Source organism: Salmo salar, chromosome 11 (genome assembly GCF_965601325.2).
Source record: "Salmo salar chromosome 11, fSalSal1, whole genome shotgun sequence".
Lineage (NCBI taxonomy): Eukaryota > Metazoa > Chordata > Actinopteri > Salmoniformes > Salmonidae > Salmo > Salmo salar.
The window spans coordinates 42,703,567-42,729,664 of NC_138301.1; the positions used below are offsets into that span (position 1 = coordinate 42,703,567).

At 43.8% G+C, this 26,098-nt stretch overlaps 1 protein-coding gene across 3 annotated transcripts; it reads right to left on the reverse strand.

Annotated features, from left to right (window-relative positions):
• Positions 1-18,138: 18,138 nt before the first annotated feature.
• LOC106562614 (mortality factor 4-like protein 1) lies at positions 18,139-25,742 on the reverse strand. 3 transcript variants are annotated; one of them, XM_045689579.2, is made up of 13 exons: positions 25,586-25,742; positions 25,011-25,057; positions 24,812-24,879; positions 24,252-24,338; positions 24,059-24,097; positions 23,744-23,824; positions 23,621-23,646; positions 23,049-23,137; positions 22,065-22,166; positions 21,596-21,684; positions 20,895-21,067; positions 19,489-19,573; positions 18,139-18,663 (listed from the first exon to the last, which is right to left on the reverse strand). In XM_045689579.2, the coding sequence occupies exons 1-13, from the start codon at positions 25,623-25,625 to the stop codon at positions 18,612-18,614; spliced, it is 978 nt and encodes a 325-aa protein (XP_045545535.1). In that variant the 5' UTR covers positions 25,626-25,742; the 3' UTR covers positions 18,139-18,611. The 3 variants fall into 3 exon arrangements, with proteins under 3 accessions (XP_045545535.1, XP_045545534.1, XP_045545536.1); XM_045689578.2 differs by having other exon boundaries at positions 18,139-18,693; XM_045689580.2 differs by lacking the exon at positions 24,059-24,097 and having other exon boundaries at positions 18,139-18,693.
• Between the last annotated feature and the right edge of the window lie 356 nt (positions 25,743-26,098).

A 26,098-nucleotide genomic window follows, 5' to 3' on the forward strand; every position in this document is an offset into this window, starting at 1 on the left:
GAATGTGCTGACACCAAAATCACACAAAAATAATCAATGGAAATCCAATTTATCAACCCATGGAGGTCTGGATTTGGAGTCACACTCAAAATTAAAGTGGAAAACCACACTACAGGCTGATCCAACTTTGATGTAATGTCCTTAAAACAAGTCAAAATGAGGCTCAGTAGTGTGTGTGGCCTCCACGTGCCTGTATGACCTCCCTACAACGCCTGGGCATGCTCCTGATGAGGTGGCGGATGGTCTCCTGAGGGATCTCCTCCCAGACCTGGACTAAAGCATCCGCCAACTCCTGGACAGTCTGTGGTGCAACGTGGCGTTGGTGGATGGAGCGAGACATGATGTCCCAGATGTGCTCAATTGGATTCAGGTCTGGGGAACAGGCGGGCCAGTCCATAGCATCAATGCCTTCCTCTTGCAGGAACTGCTGACACACTCCAGCCACATGAGGTCTAGCATTGTCTTGCATTAGGAGGAACCCAGGGCCAACTGCACCAGCATATGGTCTCACAAGGGGTCTGAGGATCTCATCTCGGTACCTAATGGCAGTCAGGCTACCTCTGGCGAGCACATGGAGGGCTGTGCGGCCCCCCAAAGAAATGCCACCCCACACCATGACTGACCCACCGCCAAACCGGTCATGCTGGAGGATGTTGCAGGCAGCAGAACGTTCTCCACGGCGTCTCCAGACTCTGTCACGTCTGTCACGTGCTCAGTGTGAACCTGCTTTCATCTGTGAAGAGCACAGGGCGCCAGTGGAGAATTTGCCAATCTTGGTGTTCTCTGGCAAATGCCAAACATCCTGCACGGTGTTGGGCTGTAAGCACAACCCCCACCTGTGGACGTCGGGCCCTCATACCACCCTCATGGAGTCTGTTTCTGACCGTTTGAGCAGACACATGCACATTTGTGGCCTGCTGGAGGTCATTTTGCAGGGCTCTGGCAGTGCTCCTCCTGCTCCTCCTTGCACAAAGGCGGAGGTAGCGGTCCTGCTGCTGGGTTGTTGCCCTCCTACGGCCTCCTCCACGTCTCCTGATGTACTGGCCTGTCTCCTGGTAGCGCCTCCATGCTCTGGACAATACGCTGACAGACACAGCAAACCTTCTTGCCACAGCTCGCATTGATGTGCCATCCTGGATGAGCTGCACTACCTGAGCCACTTGTGTGGGTTGTAGACTCCGTCTCATGCTACCACTAGAGTGAAAGCACCGCCAGCATTCAAAAGTGACCAAAACATCAGCCAGGAAGCATAGGAACTGAGAAGTGGTCTGTGGTTACCACCTGCAGAACCACTCCTTTATTGGGGGTGTCTTGCTAATTGCCTATAATTTCCACCTGTTGTCTATTCCATTTGCACAACAGCATGTGACATTTATTGTCAATCAGTGTTGCTTCCTAAGTGGACAGTTTGATTTCACAGAAGTGTGATTGACTTGGAGTTACATTGTGTTGTTTAAGTGTTCCCTTTATTTTTTTGAGCAGTGTACATTTATTGTATACTTATATTTCACCTGTTGGTCATTTTACCACCATCCTCCTTCCTGTGTCCTTCTGTCATTAGTATGTCTGACTGTCATAAATGTACTTATGGTCTTGATTTAATGTATTCATTAGTTGTGTCCAGCTGCTATAAATGTGCTTATAGCCTCAGCTAATGTATGTCCAGCTGCAGCCAATGTAGACCTTGTTCCTGTTTCCTTATCATAGCAGTTGTACCTAGCCATACTATATTATCTCCCACAACTGCTACTCAAATTATAGCAATTTAAGCATGCTCACATGTGCTAATGCAGTTATTCATAAGTAAATGTCTGACGTAAATGAGGTTAGCCGAAACCACACCCCGTTTATCTTAGGGGCGTATTCCAATACCATAAGTCTGAGTCATTGGTCAACAGCATGAGAACGGTGATTGGATGCCTTCAAAAAGTTCCAGTTACTGTTGCTAACAAACGCCTCATCGGTGCGTTCATGATAAAAAAACTAGTTGTTAGCTGGTATGCTCATACATTTTTTTTGTGACCTATGTAGTTATGCAGTGGTGTAAAGTACTTAAGTAAAAATACTTTAAAGTACTTCTTAAGTAGTTTTTGGGAGTATCTGTACTTTACTATTTATATTTTTGACAACTTTTACTTTTACTTCACTACATTCCTAAAGAAAATAATGTCGTTTTTACTCCATACATTTTCCCTGACACCCAAAAGTACTCCAATTCACACACTTAACAAGAGAACATCCCTGGTCATCCCTACTGCCTCTGATCTGGCGGACTCACTAAACACAAATGCTTTGTTTGTAAATTATGTGTAGGAGTGTGCCCCTGGCTATCTGTCAATAAAAAATGTAATTGTGCCTTCTGGTTTGCTTAATATAAGGAATTTGAAATGGTTTATACTTTTACTTTTGATACTTAAGTACATTTTAGCAATTCTATTTACTTTTGATACTAAAGTATACTTTTACTGAAGTAGTATTTTACTGGGTGACTTTTCTATTAAGGTATCTTTACTTTTACTCAAGTATGACAATTTAGTACATTTTCCACCACTGTAGTTATGTCAATCAATATCACTGTTGACAACATTTCTTTTTAAATTCATAGAGTTGGTAACCTCCTGGGTAAAGGTACCATGTCTATTCCTATGAGGAGAGGCTCACACAAATGGACCACTGTGCTTTTGAGGTATCCTTTTGAATGGCCATCGAAGGAGTAAGTCAGTTTAACGAGTGGCTAAAGAAGACACAAAAGTCAGGAGTCACTTGAAGGGTCGCTGTCACAAAACCAAGTAAAGGACAGCGTGTGCTTTTTAAGGTAAGGCCAAATCAGCAACACTGTTGGGGCCACACACGGGGACTCTCTCTCTCTCAGAAATGTTTTGTTTGTTAGTCTCTTGGTATATGTCTCCTACACTATCCCTGTAAATAGTTTTGCTGTTTTATAGAAATGAGAAGAATAAACTCCATATATTTTGTTCAGGCTCATTATAGGTGTCAACACAATGTGGCTGTCAAATCCCAAACAGCCAATGACAGAAGACTGTCCAAGAACACCTTCTGCGAGGCAAAGATGACCTGTACCCTGATGACATGTGCCGACAAGATCGGAAGATTGAGCAGGTGGGTCAGAGATTCTGTCTAATAAGCCTGTTTGTTAATCCAGTTATCCCCTCTGTTTTCTCTGACTCATTTTGACACAGTTTTGTGTGTGGTTGGTCCCAGGAGCAAAAACACCCTCATCTTCTAGAATATTGTTTGTGGCAGATGCCCTCAGGCACAGGGATGTGGGGGCTAAAGCCATAGAGACACTGACCCAGCTCTTTGAAATCTGTCACTCCCCCCTCATCTGCACTGATGGTCCCGAAGAACGACCTGCAGATAGAGTACAGAGAGGACTACATCTTAACCTCTGCAAACAGATCCCTCTGTCCAGACCTCCAGTTCTGCTATAGGTAAATTCATATGATTTAACGAAGCGCCTAAGAAACTTGGTGATATTTTTAGAATTCACGACAGTCTTGTGTTGTGATGATTAGGAGCATTTCCTTTTGCATTGTGGTCAGTGTTCTAGTATTACTAGTGAACAGATGTAGGAAGTGTTGGACACATCTTTTACCTTTGCACAGATTGTACCACAAAGTGTTCAGGAAGGAGTAATGGGGAACAGAATGGGCCTGAGATGCTCTCAGCCCTAGAGAGGCAGGTTGAGGAGTATAATCTTAGGTGCGGCGAGATATACGCCAAGATTGAGAAATCTTCTGGAGGAATCCTTCTCGTGGATATCTGCTCCCCCCACTGATGAAGCGTGTCCATCAGACCAGACACAGTTGGGAGCTCTGCTTCACTGATTCCTCTGGGAACACAGACAGAGAAAACTGCAGTTTTTCTTCCCCTTAGCCACAGCTGTGCTGGCGGTCTCCCCCTTGGGGTTATCCTGACTCTGTCTGAAGATGAGGCCACAATCCTTGAGGGCCTTCAAATGTTGAAGGACATACTGAGGGAGGAGGCCTTTGCAGGGAGAAGTCAGGCTGGTCCTCACCTCATCATTACAGATAGCTGCAAGACAGAGAGGGGAGCATTGGGAGGGCGTTTCCAGGGGCCAAACTTAGCCTCTTCACCTTCCACTTACTCCAGGCAGTGTGGAGGTGACTGTGGAGCAAGGTGAGTGGAGTAGACCTAAGAGACAGACAGGCCCTCTTTGCTGTCGTCAAAGACATCATGTATTCCAGGGAAGAGATAGTTGAGCCCCTCTGTCAGAGATCATGTATGCCAGGGAAGAGATGGTTGAGCCCCTCTGTCCGAGATCATGTACACCAGGGAAGAGATGTTTGAGCCCCTCTGTCCGAGATCATGTACACCAGGGAAGAGATGTTTGAGCCCCTCTGTCAGAGATCATGTACACCAGGGAAGAGATGTTTGAGCCCCTCTGTCAGAGATCATGTACACCAGGCAAGAGATGTTTGAGCCCCTCTGTCAGAGATTATGTACACCAGGGAAGAGATGTTTGAGGCCCTCTGTCAGAGATCATGTACACCAGGGAAGAGTTGTTTGAGCCCCTCTATCAGCAGGCAAAACAAAACCCAATTGTAGCCAGGTTAGTTTAGTATAACAGTATAATGAGGTGCAATCATTAAATGCTTTATTCTCAGTAACTTTTTATAATAAAACCAGGACTTGCTGATTGGTTTTAGTATTTTCTAATTCAAGTTTGCCCAGTCCTTCTTTGGGACATGTTTTTATTTGGAATACATTTACCTTTATATTTTGTTATCAATACGGGCTCCCAAGTGGCGCAGCGGTCTAAGGCACTGCATCTCAGTGCTAGAGGCGTCGCCACAGACCTTGGTTCGAATCCAGGCTATATCACAACCGGCGGTGAATGGGAGTCCCATAGGGCGGCGCACATTTGGCCCAGCGTCATCCAGGTTTGGCCGGGGGTAGGCCATCATTGTAAATAAGAATTTGTTCTTAACAGACTTGCCTAGTTAAATAAAGGTGAAATATATCTATTTTTTAAATAGCACAAGACATTATTCAATTAAATAGTTTACCTTAATTACATTACAATTCCCTGCCTACTTTGATCGACTGTTCAGTGGTTGAGAGTGTTGGGTAGAAGGAGCTGCCAGTCATAATTAAATCCAATTGTTAGATGCTACCACCCCCTCCAGATCAAAACTAAACATGGATGTCAATGTTTGCGCACGCAAACACTTCATTCTTCTTCCTGACGTGGGAAAAGCGTCATCAGACCAGGTTGTCCTCAGACCAGGCTGTCCTCAGACCAAGCTGTCCTCAGACCAAGCTGTCCTCAGACCAGGTTGTCCTTAAACCAAGAGTCATCAGATCAGGGTGTTCTCAGACCAGGTTGTCATCAGACCAGGCTGTCCTCAGACCAGGTTGTCCTCAGACCAGGCTGTCCTCAGACCAGGTTGTCCTCAGACCAGGTTGTCCTCAGACCAGGTTGTCCTTAAACCAAGAGTCATCAGACCAGGCTGTCCTCAGACCAGGTTGTCCTTAAACCAAGTCATCAGATCAGGGTGTTCTCAGATCAGGTTGTTCTCAGACCAGGCTGTCCTCAGACCAGGCTGTTCTCAGACCAGGTTGTCCTCAGACCAAGCTGTCCTCAGACCAGGTTGTCCTTAAACCAAGAGTCATCAGATCAGGTTGTCATCAGACCAGGTTGTCATCAGACCAGGTTGTCCTCAGACCAGGTTGTCCTCAGACCAGGTTGTCCTTAAACCAAGAGTCATCAGATCAGGGTGTCCTCAGACCAGGCTGTTCTCAGACCAGGCTGTCCTCAGACCAGGGTGTTCTCAGACCAGGCTGTCCTCAGACCAGGGTGTTCTCAGACCAGGGTGTTCTCAAACTTGGTCCTGGGGCCCCAGCACTGGATGCACTTTTTGGTTTTTGCTCTAGCACTACAGAGCTGATTCAAACAACCAACTCATCATGAAGCTATGGTTATTTGAAACAGCTGTGTAGTGCTAGGGGGCACAAACCAAAACGTGCACCCAGAGGGGGACCCAGTTTGAGAAACCCTGCCTAAAACCACACAGTAACCACACCTACAGTGTGAAATGGTTATTCACTCATCACTTCCTTTCTGATTTTCCTTTGGCTTGTCGGTGCTGCCTCATCGGTTCTCATCTTCGTGTATGCCAATCGTCAAATCTGACAAGTAAACAGAGTAATATTCAATTCATTATTAGCATAAATAAGTACAGTCCAATGACTTGCACGTTTAATTAACACCTGGATTTGATGAATCCTTTCTACATTCAATGTCTTCACAGATTGTGCTTTTGCTTAACCAGTTATTTTACATTAGTGCAGAATCCATTGACACCAGTGGAGGCTGGTGCTAGGAGATATAGGAGGAGAGGCACATTGTAATGGCTGGAATGGAAAAAAAGGAACTGAATCAAATGTGGTTTCCATATGTCTGATACCGTTCCGTTAATTCCATTCCAGCCATTACAATGAGCCCGTCCTCCTATAGCTCCTCCCACCACTCGCCGCTGATTGACACATTTAGAAGTCAATACTCTATCCAGATTTTTTATTTTCTTTTATTTCACCTTTATTTAACCAGGTAGGCCAGTTGAGAACAAGTTCTCATTTACAACTGCGACCTGGCCAAGATAAAGCAAAGCAGTGCGACACAAACAACAACACAGAGTTACACATGGAATAACATGGAATAAACAAGCCAATAACACAATAAACAAGTCAATAACACAATAGAAAAAAAGTAAGTCTATATAGAGTGTGTGCAAATGGCGTGAGGAGGTAGGCAATAAATAGGCCATACAGTGAGGGAAAAAAGTATTTGATCCCCTACTGATTTTGTACGTTTGCCCACTGACAAAGAAATTATCAGTCTATAATTTTAATGGTAGGTTTATTTGAACAGTGAGAGACAGAATAACAAGAACAAAAATCCAGAAAAACGCATGTCAAAAATGTTATAAATTGATTTGCATTTTAATGAGGGAAATAATTATTTGACCCCCTCTCAATCAGAAAGATTTCAGGCTCCCAGGTGTCTTTTATACAGGTAACGAGCTGAGATTAGGAGCACACTCCCAACATAAGCAATCAATCAATCAGATTCCAAACTCTCCACCATGGCCAAGACCAAAGAGCTCTCCAAGGATGTCAGGGACAAGATTGTAGACCTACACAAGGCTGGAATGGGCTACAAGACCATCGCCAAGCAGCTTGGTGAGAAGGTGACAACAGTTGGTGCGACTATTAGCAAATGGAAGAAACACAAAAGAACTGTCAATCTCCCTCGGCCTGGGGCTCCATGCAAGATCTCACCTCGTGGAGTTGCAATGATCATGAGAACGGTGAGGAATCAGCCCAGAACTACACGGGAGGATCTTGTCAATGATCTCAAGGCAGCTGGGACCATAGTCACCAAGAAAACAATTGGTAACACACTACGCCGTGAAGGACTGAAATCCTGCAGCGCCCACAAGGAACCCCTGCTCAAGAAAGCACATATACATGTGTAACTGATGTGAAATGGCTAGTTAGTTAGCGGTGGTGCGCGCTAATAGCGTTTAAATCGGTGACGTCACTCGCTCTGAGACTTGAAGTAGGGTTTCCCCTTGCGTTGCAAGGGCCGCGGCTTTTGTGGCGCGATGGGTAACGATGCTTCGTGGGGTGTCAGTTGTTGATGTGTGCAAGGGTCCCTGGTTCGAGCCCAGGTTGGGGCGAAGAGAGGGACGGAACCTACACTGTTACATTGATGCTGTTGACCCGGATCATTGGTTGCTGCGGAAAAAGGAGGAGGTCAAAGGGGGGGGGTGAGTGTAACCGATGTGAAATGGCTAGTTAGTTAGTGGTGGTGCGCGCTAATAGCGTTTCAATCGGTGACGTCACTCGCTCTGAGACTTGAAGTAGGGTTTCCCCTTGCGTTGCAAGGGCCGTGGCTTTTGTGGCGCGATGGGTAACGATGCTTCGTGGGGTGTCAGTTGTTGATGTGTGCAAGGGTCCCTGGTTCGAGCACGGGTTGGGGCGAAGAGAGGGACGGAACCTACACTGTTACACATGCCCGTCTGAGGTTTGCCAATGAACATCTGAATGATTCAGAGGACAACTGGGTGAAAGTGTTGTGGTCAGATGAGACCAAAATGGAGCTCTTTGGCATCAACTCAACTCGCCGTGTTTGGAGGAGGAGGAATGCTGCCTATGATCCCAAGAACACCATCTCCACCGTCAAACATGGAGGTGGAAACATTATGCTTTGGGGGTGTTTTTCTGCTAAAGGGACAGGACAACTTCACCGCATCAAAGGGACAATGGACGGGGCCATGTATCGTCAAATCTTGGGTGAGAACCTCCTTCCCTCAGCCAGGGCATTGAAAATGGGTCGTGGATGGGTATTCCAGCATGACAATGACCCAAAACACACGGCCAAGGCAACAAAGGAGTGGCTCAAGAAGAAGCACATTAAGGTCCTGGAGTGGCCTAGCCAGTCTCCAGACCTTAATCCCATAGAAAATCTGTGGAGGGAGCTGAAGGTTCGAGTTGCCAAACGTCAGCCTCGAAACCTTAATAATGACTTGGAGAAGATCTGCAAAGAGGAGTGGAACAAAATCCCTCCTGAGATGTGTGCAAACCTGGTGGCCAACTACAAGAAACGTCTGACCTCTGTGATTGCCAACAAGGGTTTTGCCACCAAGTGCTAAGTCATGTTTGGCAGAGGGGTCAAATACTTATTTCCCTCATTAAAATGCAAATCATTTTATAACATTTTTGACATGCGTTTTTCTGGAGTTTTTGTTATTCTGTCTCTCACATTTCAGATAAACCTACCATTCAAATTATAGACGGATAATTTCTTTGTCAGTGGGCAAACGTACAAAATCAGCAGGGGATCAAATACTTTTTTCCCTCACTGTAGTAGCGAAGAATTACAATTTAGCAGATTAACACTGGAGTGATAAATGAGCAGATGATGATGTGCAAGTAGAGATACTGGTGTGCAAAAGAGCAGAAAAGTAAATAAAAACAGTATGGGGATGAGGTATGTAGATTGGGTGGGCTATTTACAGATGGACTACGTACAGCTGCAGCGATCGGTTAGCTGCTCAGATAGCTGATGTTTAAAGTTGGTGAGGGAAATATAAGTCTCCAGCTTCAGCGATCTTTGCAATTCGTTCCAGTCACTGGCAGCAGAGAACTGGAAGGAAAGGCGGCCAAATGAGGTGTTGGCTTTGGGGATGAGATATACCTGCTGGAATGCGTGCTACGGATGGGTGTTGTTATCGTGACCAGTGAGCTGAGATAAGGCGGAGCTTTACCTAGCATAGACTTATAGATGACCTGGAGCCAGTGGGTCTGGCGACGAATATGTAGCGAGGGCCAGACGACTAGAGTATACAGGTCGCAGTGGTGGGTGGTATAAGGCGCTTTGGTAACAAAGCGGATGGCACTGTGATAGACTGCATCCAGTTTGCTGAGTAGAGTATTGGAAGCTATTTTGTAGATGACATCGCCGAAGTCGAGGATCGGTAGGATAGTCAGTTTTACTAGAGTAAGTTTGGCGGCGTGAGTGAAGGAGACTTTGTTGCGAAATAGAAAGCCGATTCTAGATTTGATTTTGGATTGGAGATGTTTAATATGAGTCTGGAAGGAGAGTTTACAGTCTAGCCAGACACCTAGGTATTTATTGTTGTCCACATATTCTAGGTCAGAACCGTCCAGGGTGGTGATGATAGTCGGGCGGGCGGGTGCGGGCAGCGAACGGTTGAAAAGCATGCATTTGGTTTTACTAGCGTTTAAGAGCAGTTTGGAGGCCACGGAAGGAGTGTTGTATGGCATTGAAGCTCATTTGGAGGTTAGTTTGCACAGTGTCCAAAGAAGGGCCAGAAGTATACAGAATGGTGTCGTCTGCGTAGAGGTGGATCAGGGAATCACCCGCAGCAAGAGCGACATCATTGATATATACAGAGAAAAGAGTCGGCCCGAGAATTGAACCCTGTGGTACCCCCATAGAGACTGCTAGAGGTCCGGACAACAGGCCCTTCGATTTGACACACTGAACTCTGTCTGCAAGGTAGTTGGTGAACCAGGCGAGGCAGTCATTAGCCTCTCTAGGGCAGGCGGGACGAATTCGTCCCACCTACGTAACAGCCAGTTGAATCCTGTGGCGCGATTTTCAAATACCTTAAAAATCCTATTACTTCAATTTCTCAAACATATGACTATTTTACAGCTATTTAAAGACAAGACTCTCGTTAATCTAACCACACTGTCCGATTTCAAAAAGGCTTTACAACGAAAGCAAAACATTAGATTATGTCAGCAGAGTACCAAGCCAGAAATAATCAGACACCCATTTTTCAAGCTAGCATATAATGTCACAAAAACCCAGAAGACAGCTAAATGCAGCACTAACCTTTGATGATCTTCATCAGATGACACACCTAGGACATTATGTTATACAATACATGCATGTTTTGTTCAATCAAGTTCATATTTATATCTAAAAACAGCTTTTTACATTAGCATGTGACGTTCAGAACTAGCATACCCCCCGCAAACTTCCGGGGAATTTACTAACAATTTACTAAATTACTCACGATAAACATTCACAAAAAGCATAACAATTATTTTAAGAATTATAGATACAGAACTCCTCTATGCACTCGATATGTCCGATTTTAAAATAGCTTTTTGGTGAAAGCACATTTTGCAATATTCTATGTACATAGCCCAGCCATCACGGGCTAGCTATTTAGACACCCGGCAAGTTTAGCCTTCACCAAAATCAGATTTACTATTATAAAAGTTTGATTACCTTTTGTTGTCTTCGTCAGAATGCACTCCCAGGACTGCTACTTCAATAACAAATGTTGGTTTGGTCCAAAATAATCCATCGTTATATCCGAATAGCGGCGTTTTGTTCGTGCGTCCCAGACACTATGCGAAATGGTAAATCAGGGTCGAGCGCATGGCGCAATTCGTGACAAAAGAATTCTAAATATTCCAATACCGTACCTCGAAGCATGTCAACCGCTGTTTAAAATAAAAAAAAATGCAATTTATCTCGTAAAAAAGCGATAATATTCCGACCGGAAATCTCCTTTTCGGCAAACAGAGGAAAAAACACAAAGACGGGGGCGGCCAGTGCACGCGCCTAATGCCCATTGTCCCTTGATCGGCCACTTGAGAAAGGCGATAATGTGTTTCAGCCTGGGGCTGGGATGACGACATTCAGGTTTTTCCCAGGCTCTGAGAGCCTATTGGAGCCGTGGGAAGTGTCACGTTACCGCAGAGATCCTTTGTAATTGAATGAGATGTCAAAGAAAGACAATAAATGGTCAGACAGGCCACTTCCTGTAAAGGAATCTCTCAGGTTTTGACCTGCCATTTGAGTTCTGTTATACTCACAGACACCATTCAAACAGTTTTAGAAACTTTGGAGTGTTTTCTATCCAAAGCCAATAATTATATGCATATTCTAGTTACTGGGCAGGAGTAGTAACCAGATTAAATCGGGTACGTTTTTTATCCAGCCGTGTCAATACTGCCCCCTAGCCCTAACAGGTTAAAGAAACCAAGGCTATTGAGTCTGCCGATAAGAATACGGTGATTGACAGAGTCGAAAGCCTTGGCCAGGTCGATGAATACGGCTGCACAGTACTGTCTTTTATCGATGGCGGTTATGATATCGTTTAGTACCTTGAGCGTGGCTGAGGTGCACCCGTGACCAGCTCGGAAACCGGATTGCACAGCGGAGAAGGTACGAAATGAGTGATCTGTTTATTAACTTGGCTTTCGAAGACTTTAGAGAGGCAGGACAGGATGGATACAGGTCTATAGCAGTTTGGGTCTAGAGTGTCACCCCCTTTGAAGAGGGGGATGACCGAGGCAGCTTTCCAATCTTTAGGGATCTCGACAATAGAAAAGAGAGGTTGAACAGGCTGGTAATAGGGGTTGCAACAATGGCGGCGGATAGTTTTAGAAAGAGAGGTTCCAGATTGTCTAGCCCAGCTGATTTGTACGTGTCCAGGTTTTGCAGCTCTTTCAGAACATCTGCTATCTGGATTTGGGTGAAGGAGAAGCTGGGGAGGCTCGGGCAAGTAGCTGCGGGGGGGGGGGGGGGGGGAGCTGTTGGCCGGGGTTGGGGTAGTGTGGTGGCTAATTTCTGCATTACCAAACGAGGAGAGTTACAAACTTCACACACCAGTCAGAGTTATACTTAAACTTCATCTTTAATGATAAGAGCTTTGCAATAGCACTTGACTTTCAATGATGCGCCATTGAAAAGTGACAACACAAAAGTACAAAGATCTTTTATAGTCAAGATACACCCCTCTCAACGTACATGACGAACAACAGATACATAAAATGGTCACAAGGTTAAGATTTGTATGAAAGATATCTATAAAACATAGCAGACAGCAACTGCTGTGTCAACAGTTTTCATTGTATACACCAGTGTCTGGTCCTCCTACTCCAAACTGGAACAGACTCTCCCTGGTACGGTATAGAACAGAATCATTAGCTCATGTTCTCTGGAATGCTCTTTAGGCTTTATTACCCAAAGACATCGTAAATCTCCTCTGTCAGTGCTATCTTAGAGGCCCATCCTCAGTAAAACACACACACAATAGTTAACAGAATACTCTATTCTGTCGAATAAAACAACCATTATAATACAATACAATACAAGCATTGTAACATAATCTTGCAATTTTCCACGACAGTAGCCAGGAGGAAAGCATGGCCAGCCGTAGAGAAATGCTTATTGACATTTTCGATTATCATGGATTTATCGGTGGTGACCGTGTTACCTAGCCCCAGTGCAGTGGGCAGCTGGGAGGAGGTGCTCTTGTTCTCCATGGACTTTACAGTGTCCCAAAACTTTTTGGAGTAAGAGAAGGACAGGGAGGCGTAGCCTCGTAGACTCTCCTATTTTGTTGGTTTGTCACTCACCATTTACTGACTGACTCGGTTGGAATTGCAGGTTGCATTTGTTGCTGGAAGCTGTTAGAAAGACACCATTGGCCCACACCTCAGCCGCCTTGTATTCTGTCAATTAAAATCAATGAATTTAGTACCTTAGTGACTCAAGTCCTTTCCCTTTATGTTTTGCAAAGGCCTATCTCCAAACATCTTGGAGTAGGTTAGCTACAGAATGTCTTAATCAATGATTTGAAATAGACAAGATGGTGCCGTACACATTTCTGGATTACTTCATGGAGCAAAACATTCACACGTATAGGAAGTAGATGATCTAGGGCACCACTGTACAGGAAGTAGATTATATAGGACACCACTGTACAGGAAGTAGATGATATAGGGCACCACTGTACAGGAAGTAGATGATATAGGGCACCACAGTACAGGAAGTAGATGATATAGGACACCACTGTACAGGAAGTAGATGATATAGGGCACCACTGTACAGGAAGTAGTTGATATAGGACACCACAGTACAGGAAGTAGATGATATAGAACTCTGTTATGTTTTTAGTCCAAGTCTTTCATATTTCTCCAGGAATTCTGCCTCCTAATCTGAAGACAATGAATCATCATCCTCTTATCGGTATAAATGGGTCCAGGTTTCAACTTCTAAACTTTCTAGCAATTATTCTTACACAAAGAAATATGCAAACTAAATAAAAATTCAGACACAATCTCCAGAGGAAATTGAACTGCAGCTATCTTTCAAATTGTCTTTCTTGGTTGCCCGGAAAAATTGCCAATTGCCACCTGAGACATGCATCACAGCTCAGACCAACAGACTCCTAAAGATCTTCTATCCCCTGGCCATAAGACTGTTAAATGGCTAACAGCTACTGCTCTCCGTCTCCCACACACTATCCACACTGACTCTATGCCCATCCACAGGTCTCTACCCATTCAGACACACGCACACTCACATACACCCCTTCACACCTACACTCCCCCACACCCTCACACCTACACTGCTGCTAAAATGAATATTGTTTAGATGTATTACTGCCATTACACTGCTGTTCATTGATCACCATTTACTCTAGAAATAGATAGTATCTTTCTCCTGTTTACATGTATATAGTCAGGTTACCAGTAACTCTAGAAATATAGTATCTTACTCCTGTTTACATGTATATAGTCAGGTTACCAGTAACTCTTGAAATATAGTATCTTACTCCTGTTTACATGTATATAGTCAGGTTACCAGTAACTCTAGAAATATAGTATCTTACTCCTGTTTAAATGTATATAGTCAGGTTACCAGTAACTCTAGAAATATAGTATCTTACTCCTGTTTACATGTATATTACCATAAGTATTGATATAGACGGGTTACCAGTAACTCTAGAAATAGATAATATCTTACTCCTGTTTACATATATAGTTGAAGTCGGAAGTTTACATACATCGAAGCCAAATACATTTCAACTCAGTTTTTCACAATTCCTGACATTTAATCCAAGTAAAAATTCCCTGTCTTAGGTCAGTTAGGATCAACACTTTATTTTAAGATTGTGAAATGTCAGAATAATAGTAGAGAGAATGATTTATTTCGGCTTTATTTCTTTCATCACATTCCCAGTGCGTCAGGAGTTTACATACACTCAATTAGTATTTGGTAGCATTGCCTTTAAATTGTTTAACTTGAGTCAAACTTTTCGGGTACCCTTCCACAAGCTTCCCACAATAAGTTGGGTGAATTTTGGCCCATTCCTCCAGACAGAGCTGGTGTAACTGAGTCAGGTTTGTAGGCCTCCTTGCTTGCACACGCTTTTTCAGTTCTGCCCACACATTTTCTATAGGACTGAGGTCAGGGCTTTGTAATGGCCACTCCAATACCTTGACGTTTTTGTCCTTAAGCCATTTTGCCACAACTTTGGAAGTATGCTTGAGGTCAATGTCCATTTGGAAGATCCATTTGCGACCAAGCTTTAACTTCCTGACTGATATATTGACTGATATATTGCTTCAATATATCCATATAATTTTCCTGCCTCATGATGCCATCTATTTTATGAAGTGCACCAGTCCCTCCTGCAGCAAAGCACCCCCACAACATGATGCTGCCACCCCCATGCTTCACGGTTGGAATGGTGTTCTTTGGCTTGCAAGCCTCCCCCTTTTTCCTCCAAACATAACGATTGTCATTATGGCCAAACAGTTCTATCAGACCAAAGGACATTTCTCCAAAAAGTACAATCTTTGTCCCCACGTGCAGTTGCAAACCGTAGTCTGGCTTTTTTATGGTGGTTTTGGAGGAGTGGCTTCTTCCTTGCTGAGTGGCCTTGCAGGTTGTGTTGATATAGGACTCCTTTTACTGTGGATATATATACTTTTGTACCTGTTTCCTCCAGCATCTTCACATGGTCCTTTGCTGTTGTTCTGGGATTGATTTGCACTTTTTGCACCAAAGCACGTTCCTCTCTAGGAGACAGAACGTGTCTCCTTCCTGAGCGGTATGACGGCTGCGTGGTCCCATGGTGTTTATACTTGCGTACTATTGTTTGTACAGATGAACGTGGTACCTTCAGGCATTTGGAAATTGCTCCCAAGGATGAACCAGACTTGTGGAGGTCTACAATTTTTTTCTGAGGTCTTGGCTGATTTCTTTTGATTTTCTCATGATGTCAAGCAAAGAGGCACTGAGTTTGAAGGCAGGCCTTGAAATACATCCACAGGTACACCTCCGATTGACTCAAATGATGTCAATTAGCCTATCAGAAGCTTCTAAAGCCATTACACAATTTTCGGGAATTTCCCAAGCTGTTTAAAGGCACAGTCAACTTAGTGTATGTAAACTTCTGACCCACTGGAATTGTGATACCGTGAATTACACGTGAAATAATCTGTCTGTAAACAATTGTTGGAAAAATGACTTGTGTTATGCACAAAGTAGATGTCCTAATCGACTTGCCAAAACTACTTTGTTAACATGAAATTTGTGGAGTGGATGAAAAACAAGTTTTAATGACTCCAACCTAAGTATATGTAAACTTCCGACTTCAACTGTATATTACCATAACTATTGATATAGTTAACTCTAGAAATAGATATTATCTTACTCCTGTTTACATGTATACTGCTCAAAAAAATAAAGGGAACACTTAAACAACACAATGTAACTCCAAGTCAATCACACTTCTGTGAAATCAAACTGTCCACTTAGGAAGCAACACTGATTGACAATACATTTCACATGCTGTTGTGCAAATGGAATAGACAACAGGTGGAAATTATAGGCAATTAGCAAGACACCCCCAATAAAGGAGTGGTTCTGCAGGTGGTGACCACAGACCACTTCTTAGTTACTATGCTTCCTGGCTGATGTTTTGGTCACTTTTGAATGCTGGCGGTGCTTTCACTCTAGTGGTAGCATGAGACGGAGTCTACAACCCACACAAGTGGCTCAGGTAGTGCAGCTCATCCAGGAATGGCACATCTATGCGAGCTGTGGCAAGAAGGTTTGCTGTGTCTGTCAGCGTAGTGTCCAGAGCATGGAGGCGCTACCAGGAGACAGGCCAGTACATCAGGAGACATGGAGGAGGCTGTAGGAGGGCAACAACCCAGCAGCAGGACCGCTACCTCCGCCTTTGTGCAAGGAGGAGCAGGAGGAGCACTGCCAGAGCCCTGCAAAATGACCTCCAGCAGGCCACAAATGTGCATGTGTCTGCTCAAACGGTCAGAAACAGACTCCATGAGGGTGGTATGAGGGCCCGACGTCCACAGGTGGGGGTTGTGCTTACAGCCCAACACCATGCAGGACGTTTGGCATTTGCCAGAGAACACCAAGATTGGCAAATTCGCCACTGGCGCCCTGTGCTCTTCACAGATGAAAGCAGGTTCACACTGAGCACATGTGACAGAGTCTGGAGACGCCGTGGAGAACGTTCTGCTGCCTGCAACATCCTCCAGCATGCCCGGTTTGGCGGTGGGTCAGTCATGGTGTGGGGTGGCATTTCTTTGGGGACCACACAGCCCTTCATGTGCTCGCCAGAGGTAGCCTGACTGCCATTAGGTAGCGAGATGAGATCCTCAGACCCCTTGTGAGACCATATGCTGGTGCGGTTGGCCCTGGGTTCCTCCTAATGCAAGACAATGCTAGACCTCATGTGGCTGGAGTGTGTCAGCAGTTCCTGCAAGAGGAAGGCATTGATGCTATGGACTGGCCCGCCCGTTCCCCAGACCTGAATCCAATTGAGCACATCTGGGACATCATGTCTCGCTCCATCCACCAACGCCACGTTGCACCACAGACTGTCCAGGAGTTGGCGGATACTTTAGTCCAGGTCTGGTAGATCCCTCAGGAGACCATCCGCCACCTCATCAGGAGCATGCCCAGGCGTTGTAGGGAGGTCATATAGGCACGTGGAGGCCACACACACTACTGAGCCTCATTTTGACTTGTTTTAAGGACATTACATCAAAGTTGGATCAGCCTGTAGTGTGGTTTTCCACTTTAATTTTGAGTGTGACTCCAAATCCAGACCTCCATGGGTTGGTAAATTGGATTTCCATTATTTTTGTGTGATTTTGTTGTCGGCACATTCAACTATGTAAAGAAAAAAGTATTTAAGATTATTTCATTCATTCAGATTTAGGATGTGTTATTTTAGTGTTCCCTTAATTTTTTTGAGCAGTGTATATTACCATAAGTATTGATATAGTCGGGTTACCAGTAACTTTTCAGCCCTGTTTACATGTGTACAAAACATTAAGGACACCTGCTCTTTCGACAGACTGACCAGGTGAAAACTATGATGCCTTATTGATGTCACCTGTTAAATCCACTTCAAAATCAGTGTAGATGAAGGGGAGGAGACGGGTTAAAGAAGGATTTCTAAGTCTTGAGACATGGACCTTGTATGCGTGCCATTCAGAGGGTGAATGGGGAAGACAAAAGATTAGTGTCTTTGAACAGGGTATGGTAGTAGGTGCCAGTTATACTATTTTGATACGAAATACTGTACTGTTGGGAAGGATTTGCAAGTCACTAATTTCACTGTGACTGTGCATGTGACATAACTTGAGTGAGAACCATCTAATGGGGAGTTAATGGCCATTGTTCAATCTCAGTCTCATGAATGCCAAAATAATGAGATTTCTGTATTGTAGACTACAGGTTGGCAGGGAGAATGAAGGATATTTACCATAAAGAACTTGTGTAGAAACATCTTTATTACAAAATGATAGCCATAACACCGCTAATGTATCCCACCAAAGACATTTCAATTCGATTGCTTTGCACAAATTGTGGTTAGCATCAAATATCCATAAATCAACACATGCAAAGTCGTTGAGGTGAAAACAGACAAAACGGATCCGATGGAATGCACAGAAACATTACAGAGATGTTCATGGTAAAAAGTCCCCGATATTGGGAGAAAAACATGCCTGTCTCGTTTGTGTTACGTACCCGGTGGGAAAGAAAGAAAAACACTTTATATCTTAAAAGCTACCACTGCTCCAAAGACATGACCGACTCCAGGGAACCTCCAGAAATAGTCCAAGTGAAAAAAAATCCAGTCCAGCTTTCCACTCAAAAGGGTTTGAGATGGTTACATGTAGTCTGGAAGAGGCTTGGTGTTTCCGAATGGGTCGATCGCCCCCCCCCCCACTGCACCTTCCTCTCAGACGGCTTTCCTATGGTACTCTGGGGGCGCCACCTCGTAGTCACTGGAACTGAAGAGGGAGGAGTTCTTCATTAGATACCTACGACAGACAGGAGGAACAAGCGATTGGAGGTCAATTACCAGCCATAGAAAATGGACAGAAACTGGCATCTGTATTCATAAAGGTGATCAGCCTCTATGAAGTCCATTAATATTACAGGCTGCAGAAGAATGAGGAGCAGATCAGCTCATCCTAACAAATTATAACCTAGCTTCCATTTGGACATTTAAACTGAGTTTGTTCAGATAACCATCTGCAGCAATTAGGATAAGGCCACATTTGTTTACAGGAAATAACAACACGTAAAAAAGGCTAATGAATGTGGCCTCCGTTTGAACCCATCCCAATCTACTACGGTTGTTCCAGGTTGAGGAGGAACATGATTATGGCCACGTTCCCAGATCGTCTCTAGGGTACACACAGACAGTATCCTGCAGATGCATGGCCAGACATTTAGGCCCACTGCAAGGACAACATTCATGACAGAGCAACAGTGAACAAAGGAACTGCTTCATCAGGATGACTGAGATAAGCTGTACGATTTGGACTACTCTGGAATCCAATGGTCTTGATAACTTCTTGTTAGAGTGGTATCACAAAGTTGGGACTTCAATTTCACAAATTCTGTCAGTGTCAAGCTTGTGTAGCCCAGCTTAGACCGAGCCCTGACAGCGAGATTAAATAGAAGCATTTCACGGTCAGTGGGCTACGTTTTCAACGGTGAAATCCTTCTGATGAGAATATATAAATTATGATAGGCCAGCCAGGTTAGGGAATGCTCTGCCAAGCCAGACATTCAATTTCACGAGTGGGGATGAAGGAGAGGCTTCTTACTTGAGAAAATCCTGCAGGTAGTTGAGCAGCAGAGCCAGGCTTTTCTCATCCAGGGGAGTGTAGGCAAGCATGGAGCCAATTCTCACTGCACAACAAAGAACAGCACTATCAGGGACCAGGTTTAACCATATTTACAGACATGAAGCTATATTAGCATTGGCTGATATTTGAATAAATACTGTCTCAATGCAGGTGTGGACAGATGGTTAACTGATAAACTCTCACTCCCATGGAAACTGCTATACAGTTTTATTTAAAATATGTGAAGAGTGCTGTGACTTTGTTAAATGCACTCCTAAATAAATTGTGATTTCATTTATAAAATGTTATTGGTCACATACACACATTTAGCAGATGTTATTGCGGGTGTAGAGAAATGCTTGTGTTTCTAGCTCCAACAGTGCAGTAGTATCTAACAATACACACTAATCTAAAAGTAAAAGAATGGAATAAAGAAATGTAGAAATATTAGGACGAGCAATGTCGGAGTGGCACAGACTAAAATACAGTAGAATAGAATACAGAATATACATATGAGATGAGTAAAGCAGTATGAAAACATTAAAGTGGCCAGTGATTTCAAGTCTATGTATATAGGCTCAGCAGCCTCTAAGGTGCAGGGTTACGTAACCGTGTGGAATCCGACCTAGTGATGGCTATTTAACAGTCTGATGGCCTTGAGATAGAAGCAGTTTTCGTTTGCAGAGAGCACCACCCAATTGACGCTTGGCGTTTGACCTTCAAGTGTTTGACACAGCCATTGATGACACAAACACTTTTCTAAATGGTTTTTCATCTACTAACCTCAGTTCAACCTGGCTCGGAACGAGACGCTTTCTCAAATGTCCCTGGCATTTACTCCATCTGATGATCACACCGGTTGAGATCAGAAACCCAATTGTCGGTAGTTAAAGATCTGCTCAATGTTAACTAACTAATGGGATTCTGGATGCAATTTGTGGCAGTGGTAGACGCTTAACTTTCTGGCCTTCCCTGGGTATTGCACATTACACATTCTCTTACACCCCATTGACTCCAGAAAGTAAACCTTCATCCCTGTGATAATGGCCGATAATGAAATCTATTAAAGTCTCCTTCATTAGCAGTATGGCTGAAGATGAGAGCTTTCGTGGGTGCTGTGACGGTGCACCAATGACAGTGCAGTGAACGGTGGTAGGAGAAGAGTAGACAAAGGCACTGTAAACTTTCTTAAGGCTCTAATAACTAAAGAGAGAACTATTTCCCCATGGGTCTGTACCTCTCCTAAAAAGAGCTCAATCACCACAATGTTAGTCTCCTGAAATTCAAACTGAAATATTTGTTAAAAGTTCCAGTCCAGAGGCTACTTCAGATCCTCCTCATTCAGACAGTAGTCGTCACCCCCCCCTCCCCCGGTGGCTACGTACCAAAGAGCCGGAGCAGGTGCGGGCCCCCGTAGACCTGGGACATGGGTGTGTCGGGGTGATCCGCCAGTATCTCTGCATACTGGGGCCTCTCAAACTTATAGAGTAGCTGAGTACCCAGCATGACGTTGAAGTACTCCCTGATCCCTGCCACCACCTCATTCACAGCATACTCCCTGAGGGGAACCAGGACAGGAGATAAGGCTACAGGCAGTGCTGGAGTGTTCACAGCTAGAGCTGCTCTTTTGCACATCATCATATGCTCATTTATCACTCCAGTGTTAATCTGCTAAATTGTAATTATTCGCTCCTATGGCCTATTTATTGCCTACCTCCTCATGCCTTTTGCACACACTGTATATAGACTTTTCTATTGTGTCATTGGCTTGTTTATTGTTTACTCCATGTGTAACGCTGTGTTGTTGTCTGTGTCACACTGCTTTGATTTATCTTGGCCAGGTCGCAGTTGTAAATGAGAACTTGTTCTCAACTAGCCTACCTGGTTAAATAAAGGTGAAATAAATCAATAAAAAGAGCTGAAGAATGTGTGATACCTAGGTTGAACTTCACCAAGCAAGTGAATTACAGCTAGCCAACTTTGATAAGCAGATACAGGCCTAGCTTGCCTGGTTTCTAGTCAGATGACCTTCTTCATTGTAACTTCACTCCTACTGCAACGTCGAGAGGGGTGTGGTTTTACTTACTTGCTTTCTGAAGTTCCTCTTGATTTCTTATAGCTTGCATAGTCCTCCAAGACAGTATCCACATTCTTTCTCGCGGGCAGGTGAAAAAGCTACAAAACATTCAACAAAAATGTAACGTATACATATTTGTCAAGCACCTCATAAAATGCACTTAAAACACAAACAAAATCCTGTAAAGAATGAACTTGTAGAGAAAGACTGTCTTGCCAGTAAATAGATGGCATCTTCTGACCAGGGTAGACAGCAGGGTTGGGGTCAATTTGAAGTGATGGCAGCCAATTCATGAACTGAAATTCCAATTCAATAATTAAAAAAAACATATTTTCAATGACTTCTCAATAAACTTAAAAGTAAAAGCTATTCATTTCAGAAGTTTTTCAATATTTGAGGTTTAAATTCAAAATCCTGAATTGACCATTTTCAGTTGGAATTGAGCCCAACCCTGGTAGACAGCTGTCTAGACCCCCACCTGCTTCTGTCTGGTAATAAGGTCCCAGTCATCTACCAGCCACGGCTTCAGCTCCTCAGGAATCTTCACCTTGACCTCCACACGGTTGATGAACGTCTCCTCCTGGTTACAGTGAAAACAAATGGAACAGTCAGACTCATTAACAATAAGAGATGTGAAAACCAGAAAATAAATTAAATAAGCTATGGGTACTGTTAAAAAACACAATTCCCATCTGTTTGACTGACTGCTGCAGGACATAAGTAACTGGAGCCATTGTTTCAGAGTATGTGAGGGACTACACAGAGAACAGGCCTGCTGTATGTGAGGGACAGCACAGAGAACAGGCCTGCTGTATGTGAGGGACTGCACAGAGAACAGGCCTGCTGTATGTGAGGGACAACACAGAGAACAGGCCTGCTGTATGTGAGGGACAACACAGAGAACAGGCCTGCTGTATGTGAGGGACAACACAGAGAACAGGCCTGCTGTATGTGAGGGACAACACAGAGAACAGGCCTGCTGTATGTGAGGGACAACACAGAGAACAGGCCTGCTGTATGTGAGGGACAGCACAGAGAACAGGCCTGCTGTATGTGAGGGACAACACAGAGAACAGGCCTGCTGTATGTGAGGGACAACACAGAGAACAGGCCTGCTGTATGTGAGGGACAGCACAGAGAACAGGCCTGCTGTATGTGAGGGACAACACAGAGAACAGGCCTGCTGTATGTGAGGGACTGCACAGAGAACAGGCCTGCTGTATGTGAGGGACAACACAGAGAACAGGCCTGCTGTATGTGAGGGACAACACAGAGAACAGGCCTGCTGTATGTGAGGGACAGCACAGAGAACAGGCCTGCTGTATGTGAGGGACAACACAGAGAACAGGCCTGCTGTATGTGAGGGACAGCACAGAGAACAGGCCTGCTGTATGTGAGGGACAACACAGAACAGGCCTGCTGTATGTGAGGGACAACACACAGCATCCATAGGTGGACATACACTCTCCACAGTTGGGTCGCAACGAGCCCTCTTCTTCCGCGGTGGCTGTGGCATCTCTCCTGTGCTGGTGCCTTCTCCAGCCGCTGGTGCTGCATAAAGACAAATGGGACAGACACACAATCAAACTCTATCCACAAAGGAATGTTAAAGGGTTAATTTAACTAGTAGCAGAAACTAGTGGGACTAACACTTTAACTAGTAGCAGAAACTAGTGGGACTAACACTTTAACTAGTAGCAGAAACTAGTGGGACTAACACTTTAACTAGTAGCAGAAACTAGTGGGACTAACACTTTAACTAGTAGCAGAAACTAGTGGGACTAACACTTTAACTAGTAGCAGAAACTAGTGGGACTAACACTAACTAGTAGCAGAAACTAGTGGGACTAACACTTTAACTAGTAGCAGAAACTAGTGGGACTAACACTTTAACTAGTAGCAGAAACTAGTGGGACTAACACTTTAACTAGTAGCAGAAACTAGTGGGACTAACACTTTAACTAGTAGCAGAAACTAGTGGGACTAACACTTTAACTAGTAGCAGAAACTAGTGGGACTAACACTTTTACTTACTCTTTAGTTTTGTCTTTTTCGCTTTCCTGAAGAAGAAAAAAGATTGCATTAAAAGGCGCTGTTCAATTCTTTTTTGTGAAAGTTTGAAAGTAGGTCAAAATTGAAAGACCGGATCAAACTTACAGATCAACATTTTTCTGCTGCACAGCAGCAATCTTCTTGCTCGGTGCTATACCCCTCATCTTTCCCTCAACATCATAATGTCTGCAAGAGAAAGGAACACCGCCAAGAAACCAGGCCATGAACTACAATAACCTTCAAAAACACTTTTTCTAACATTTCCTTAGGATCATTTTATGTATCGTTCTTTTAACCAGTATGTTTTATGTTCAACTAGTGCTTACAAGTAAAAGCACTGTGGGCTGCAAGTATTGTATCATAGGTGCTATATACATAAAGATGACTATTGTGGTTCATTATTAAAATAAGTGGAATCACTTTTTATGTTCTCCCATCTTCGAGTCATCGTCGGCATTTCTGGGGAGACATTGATTGACATATAGAATCTCATTCTTGTATTTCGTTCAATGGCAGCTTGAATACAATGTTGACACAGTAGGTACATTGCATACACTAAAACACTTCCCCCCACCCCAACACAAAGTCTGTCAGTAATGATAGATGAACTCACTGATTAGCCTTTTGAAGCTCTTTTTGTTTCTGCAGGTTGCTGTCCACATATTTGAGAACTCTGCTTTCAGGAACCCATTCATCCCAGCTAAAACAGAAAGAAATCAACCACATTCAGATTGCTGACAGTTTATTTTTATTGAATCAATACCAGCATGTTAGGTCTGTGGCTGTGAGGTAAGCATTCATAAAAATAAAATAAAGTTCATTCTAAAAAAAGATGGGTCCATAGCTATAACAGTACTGTCTAAATAGAGACAGTACTGGTCCTCTGTAGCTCAAATGTTAGAGTAGCGTTTCACAAGGAGTGTACGTTTTGGTTTTTGCCCTGGCACTACACAGCTGATTCAAATGAGGAACTCCTCATCAAGCTTTGATCATTTGAAAACCTCTCTGGGGTACCCAAGAGTTTGGGAAACGCTCTGTTAGAGCATGCAATGCCAGAATAGTGGATTCAGTTCCCGGGACCACCCATTCGTAAAAACGTAAGCACCATGACTAAGTCACTTTAAATACATGACTCTTATTATTTGAAAATCCAACAATGCAAAAATGACTCACTTTTTGTTCCATCCACTGTAATGAATGAAGTACTTAATTTGCTTCTCCTTGATATTGGTTTTCACTGCCTGAAATACAACAACAATCATTAAGAATTGTAATAAATATGACTATAGGTATAGGCTACTGTAAATGGTGTATTGTTTAGTAAAACACGAGCTGACAGCCATTCAGATTGGTGGAATGAATCTAAACCCACCTTTGCTTCGTAAAGCAATGGCCCATGAAAACACAGAACTCTTTCACCTGAAAACAGAAGAAATAGACAAATGCTGGACGGTTATATTAACAAACCGTGAACACCAGTGGTTGGCTATGGTGTAGCTAAATGTATTTCGTTGATATGCGGCCAACATATAAAACAAGCTAGCTACATTTGCTATTCAAGCCAAGGCCCTTGGCAGGGGATTGTTTACACGTTAGCAATTAGCTAACGTTAGCTAGATAGCTTATTGTTTCAACACAGCCAGTTAGCGCAAACAGTCTAGTTAGTTGGCTGAATGAATACGAAAGGTACGTGTATTAGTACACTACTTACGGTAGATGACACAATTATTCGATACATTATTCAGACAATTTTCATATTGATGATATATCTAGTTAGCATATAGCTAGCACATCAGCAGAGCAGACTGTTTTAGCTAACGCTAGCTGGCTAACGTGCTCTGCGCGAGAAGCGCCATAGCGCAGAGGCGTCGAAGCCTTTTCACTCACGAGACAACAGGGTCTAGCAACGTTTTTAATTTTACAGTTCATCATCCCGGTGCACATTACCTTCTTGAAATTTAGGTTTAGGGTCCTGTTTTGGCGCCATTCACAGACTCAACTGTTCGGATCTCTGAATGATCAAATTCGTGCATTGCCAGCTTCCATTTCTTCCTGACACATCACGGCAAAGGGCGCGCCACTCTTCTCGCGACGTGCACAGCCTGGCAGCGCGGTCAGGTGACCAGGATAACGCACTGCACTGAGGCCCATGCGGAGCACACAGAACATTATCATTGTTTGGTGAAGGAAGGGAGCCATGTTCATTTACTTTATTTGAAACTTTATTTAACTAGGCAAGTCAGTTAAAAACACATTATTATTTACAATTACATCCTGGCCAAACCCTAACTCGGACGACGCTGGGCCAATTGTGCGCAAGCCTATGGAACTCTTACTTTAGTTTATTTAGTAAATATTTTCTTAACTCTATTTCTTGAACTGCATTGTTGGTTAAATGCTTGTAAGTAAGCATTTCACTGTACATATTTTGCATTGAGAGCATGTGCCAATTTGTCCCCC

Coding starts and splice junctions, on each gene's coding strand:
- LOC106562614 (XM_045689578.2), bottom strand. CDS start 25,625: ATGGCGCCAAAACAGGACCCTAAACCTAAATTTCAAGAAG. Junction 23,825..24,058: donor AAGATGGGAGAACATAAAAA/GTGATTCCACTT, acceptor TTTCTCTTGCAG/ACATTATGATGTTGAGGGAA. Junction 23,138..23,620: donor GAAAAAGACAAAACTAAAGA/GTAAGTAAAAGT, acceptor GTCTTTATGCAG/CACCAGCGGCTGGAGAAGGC.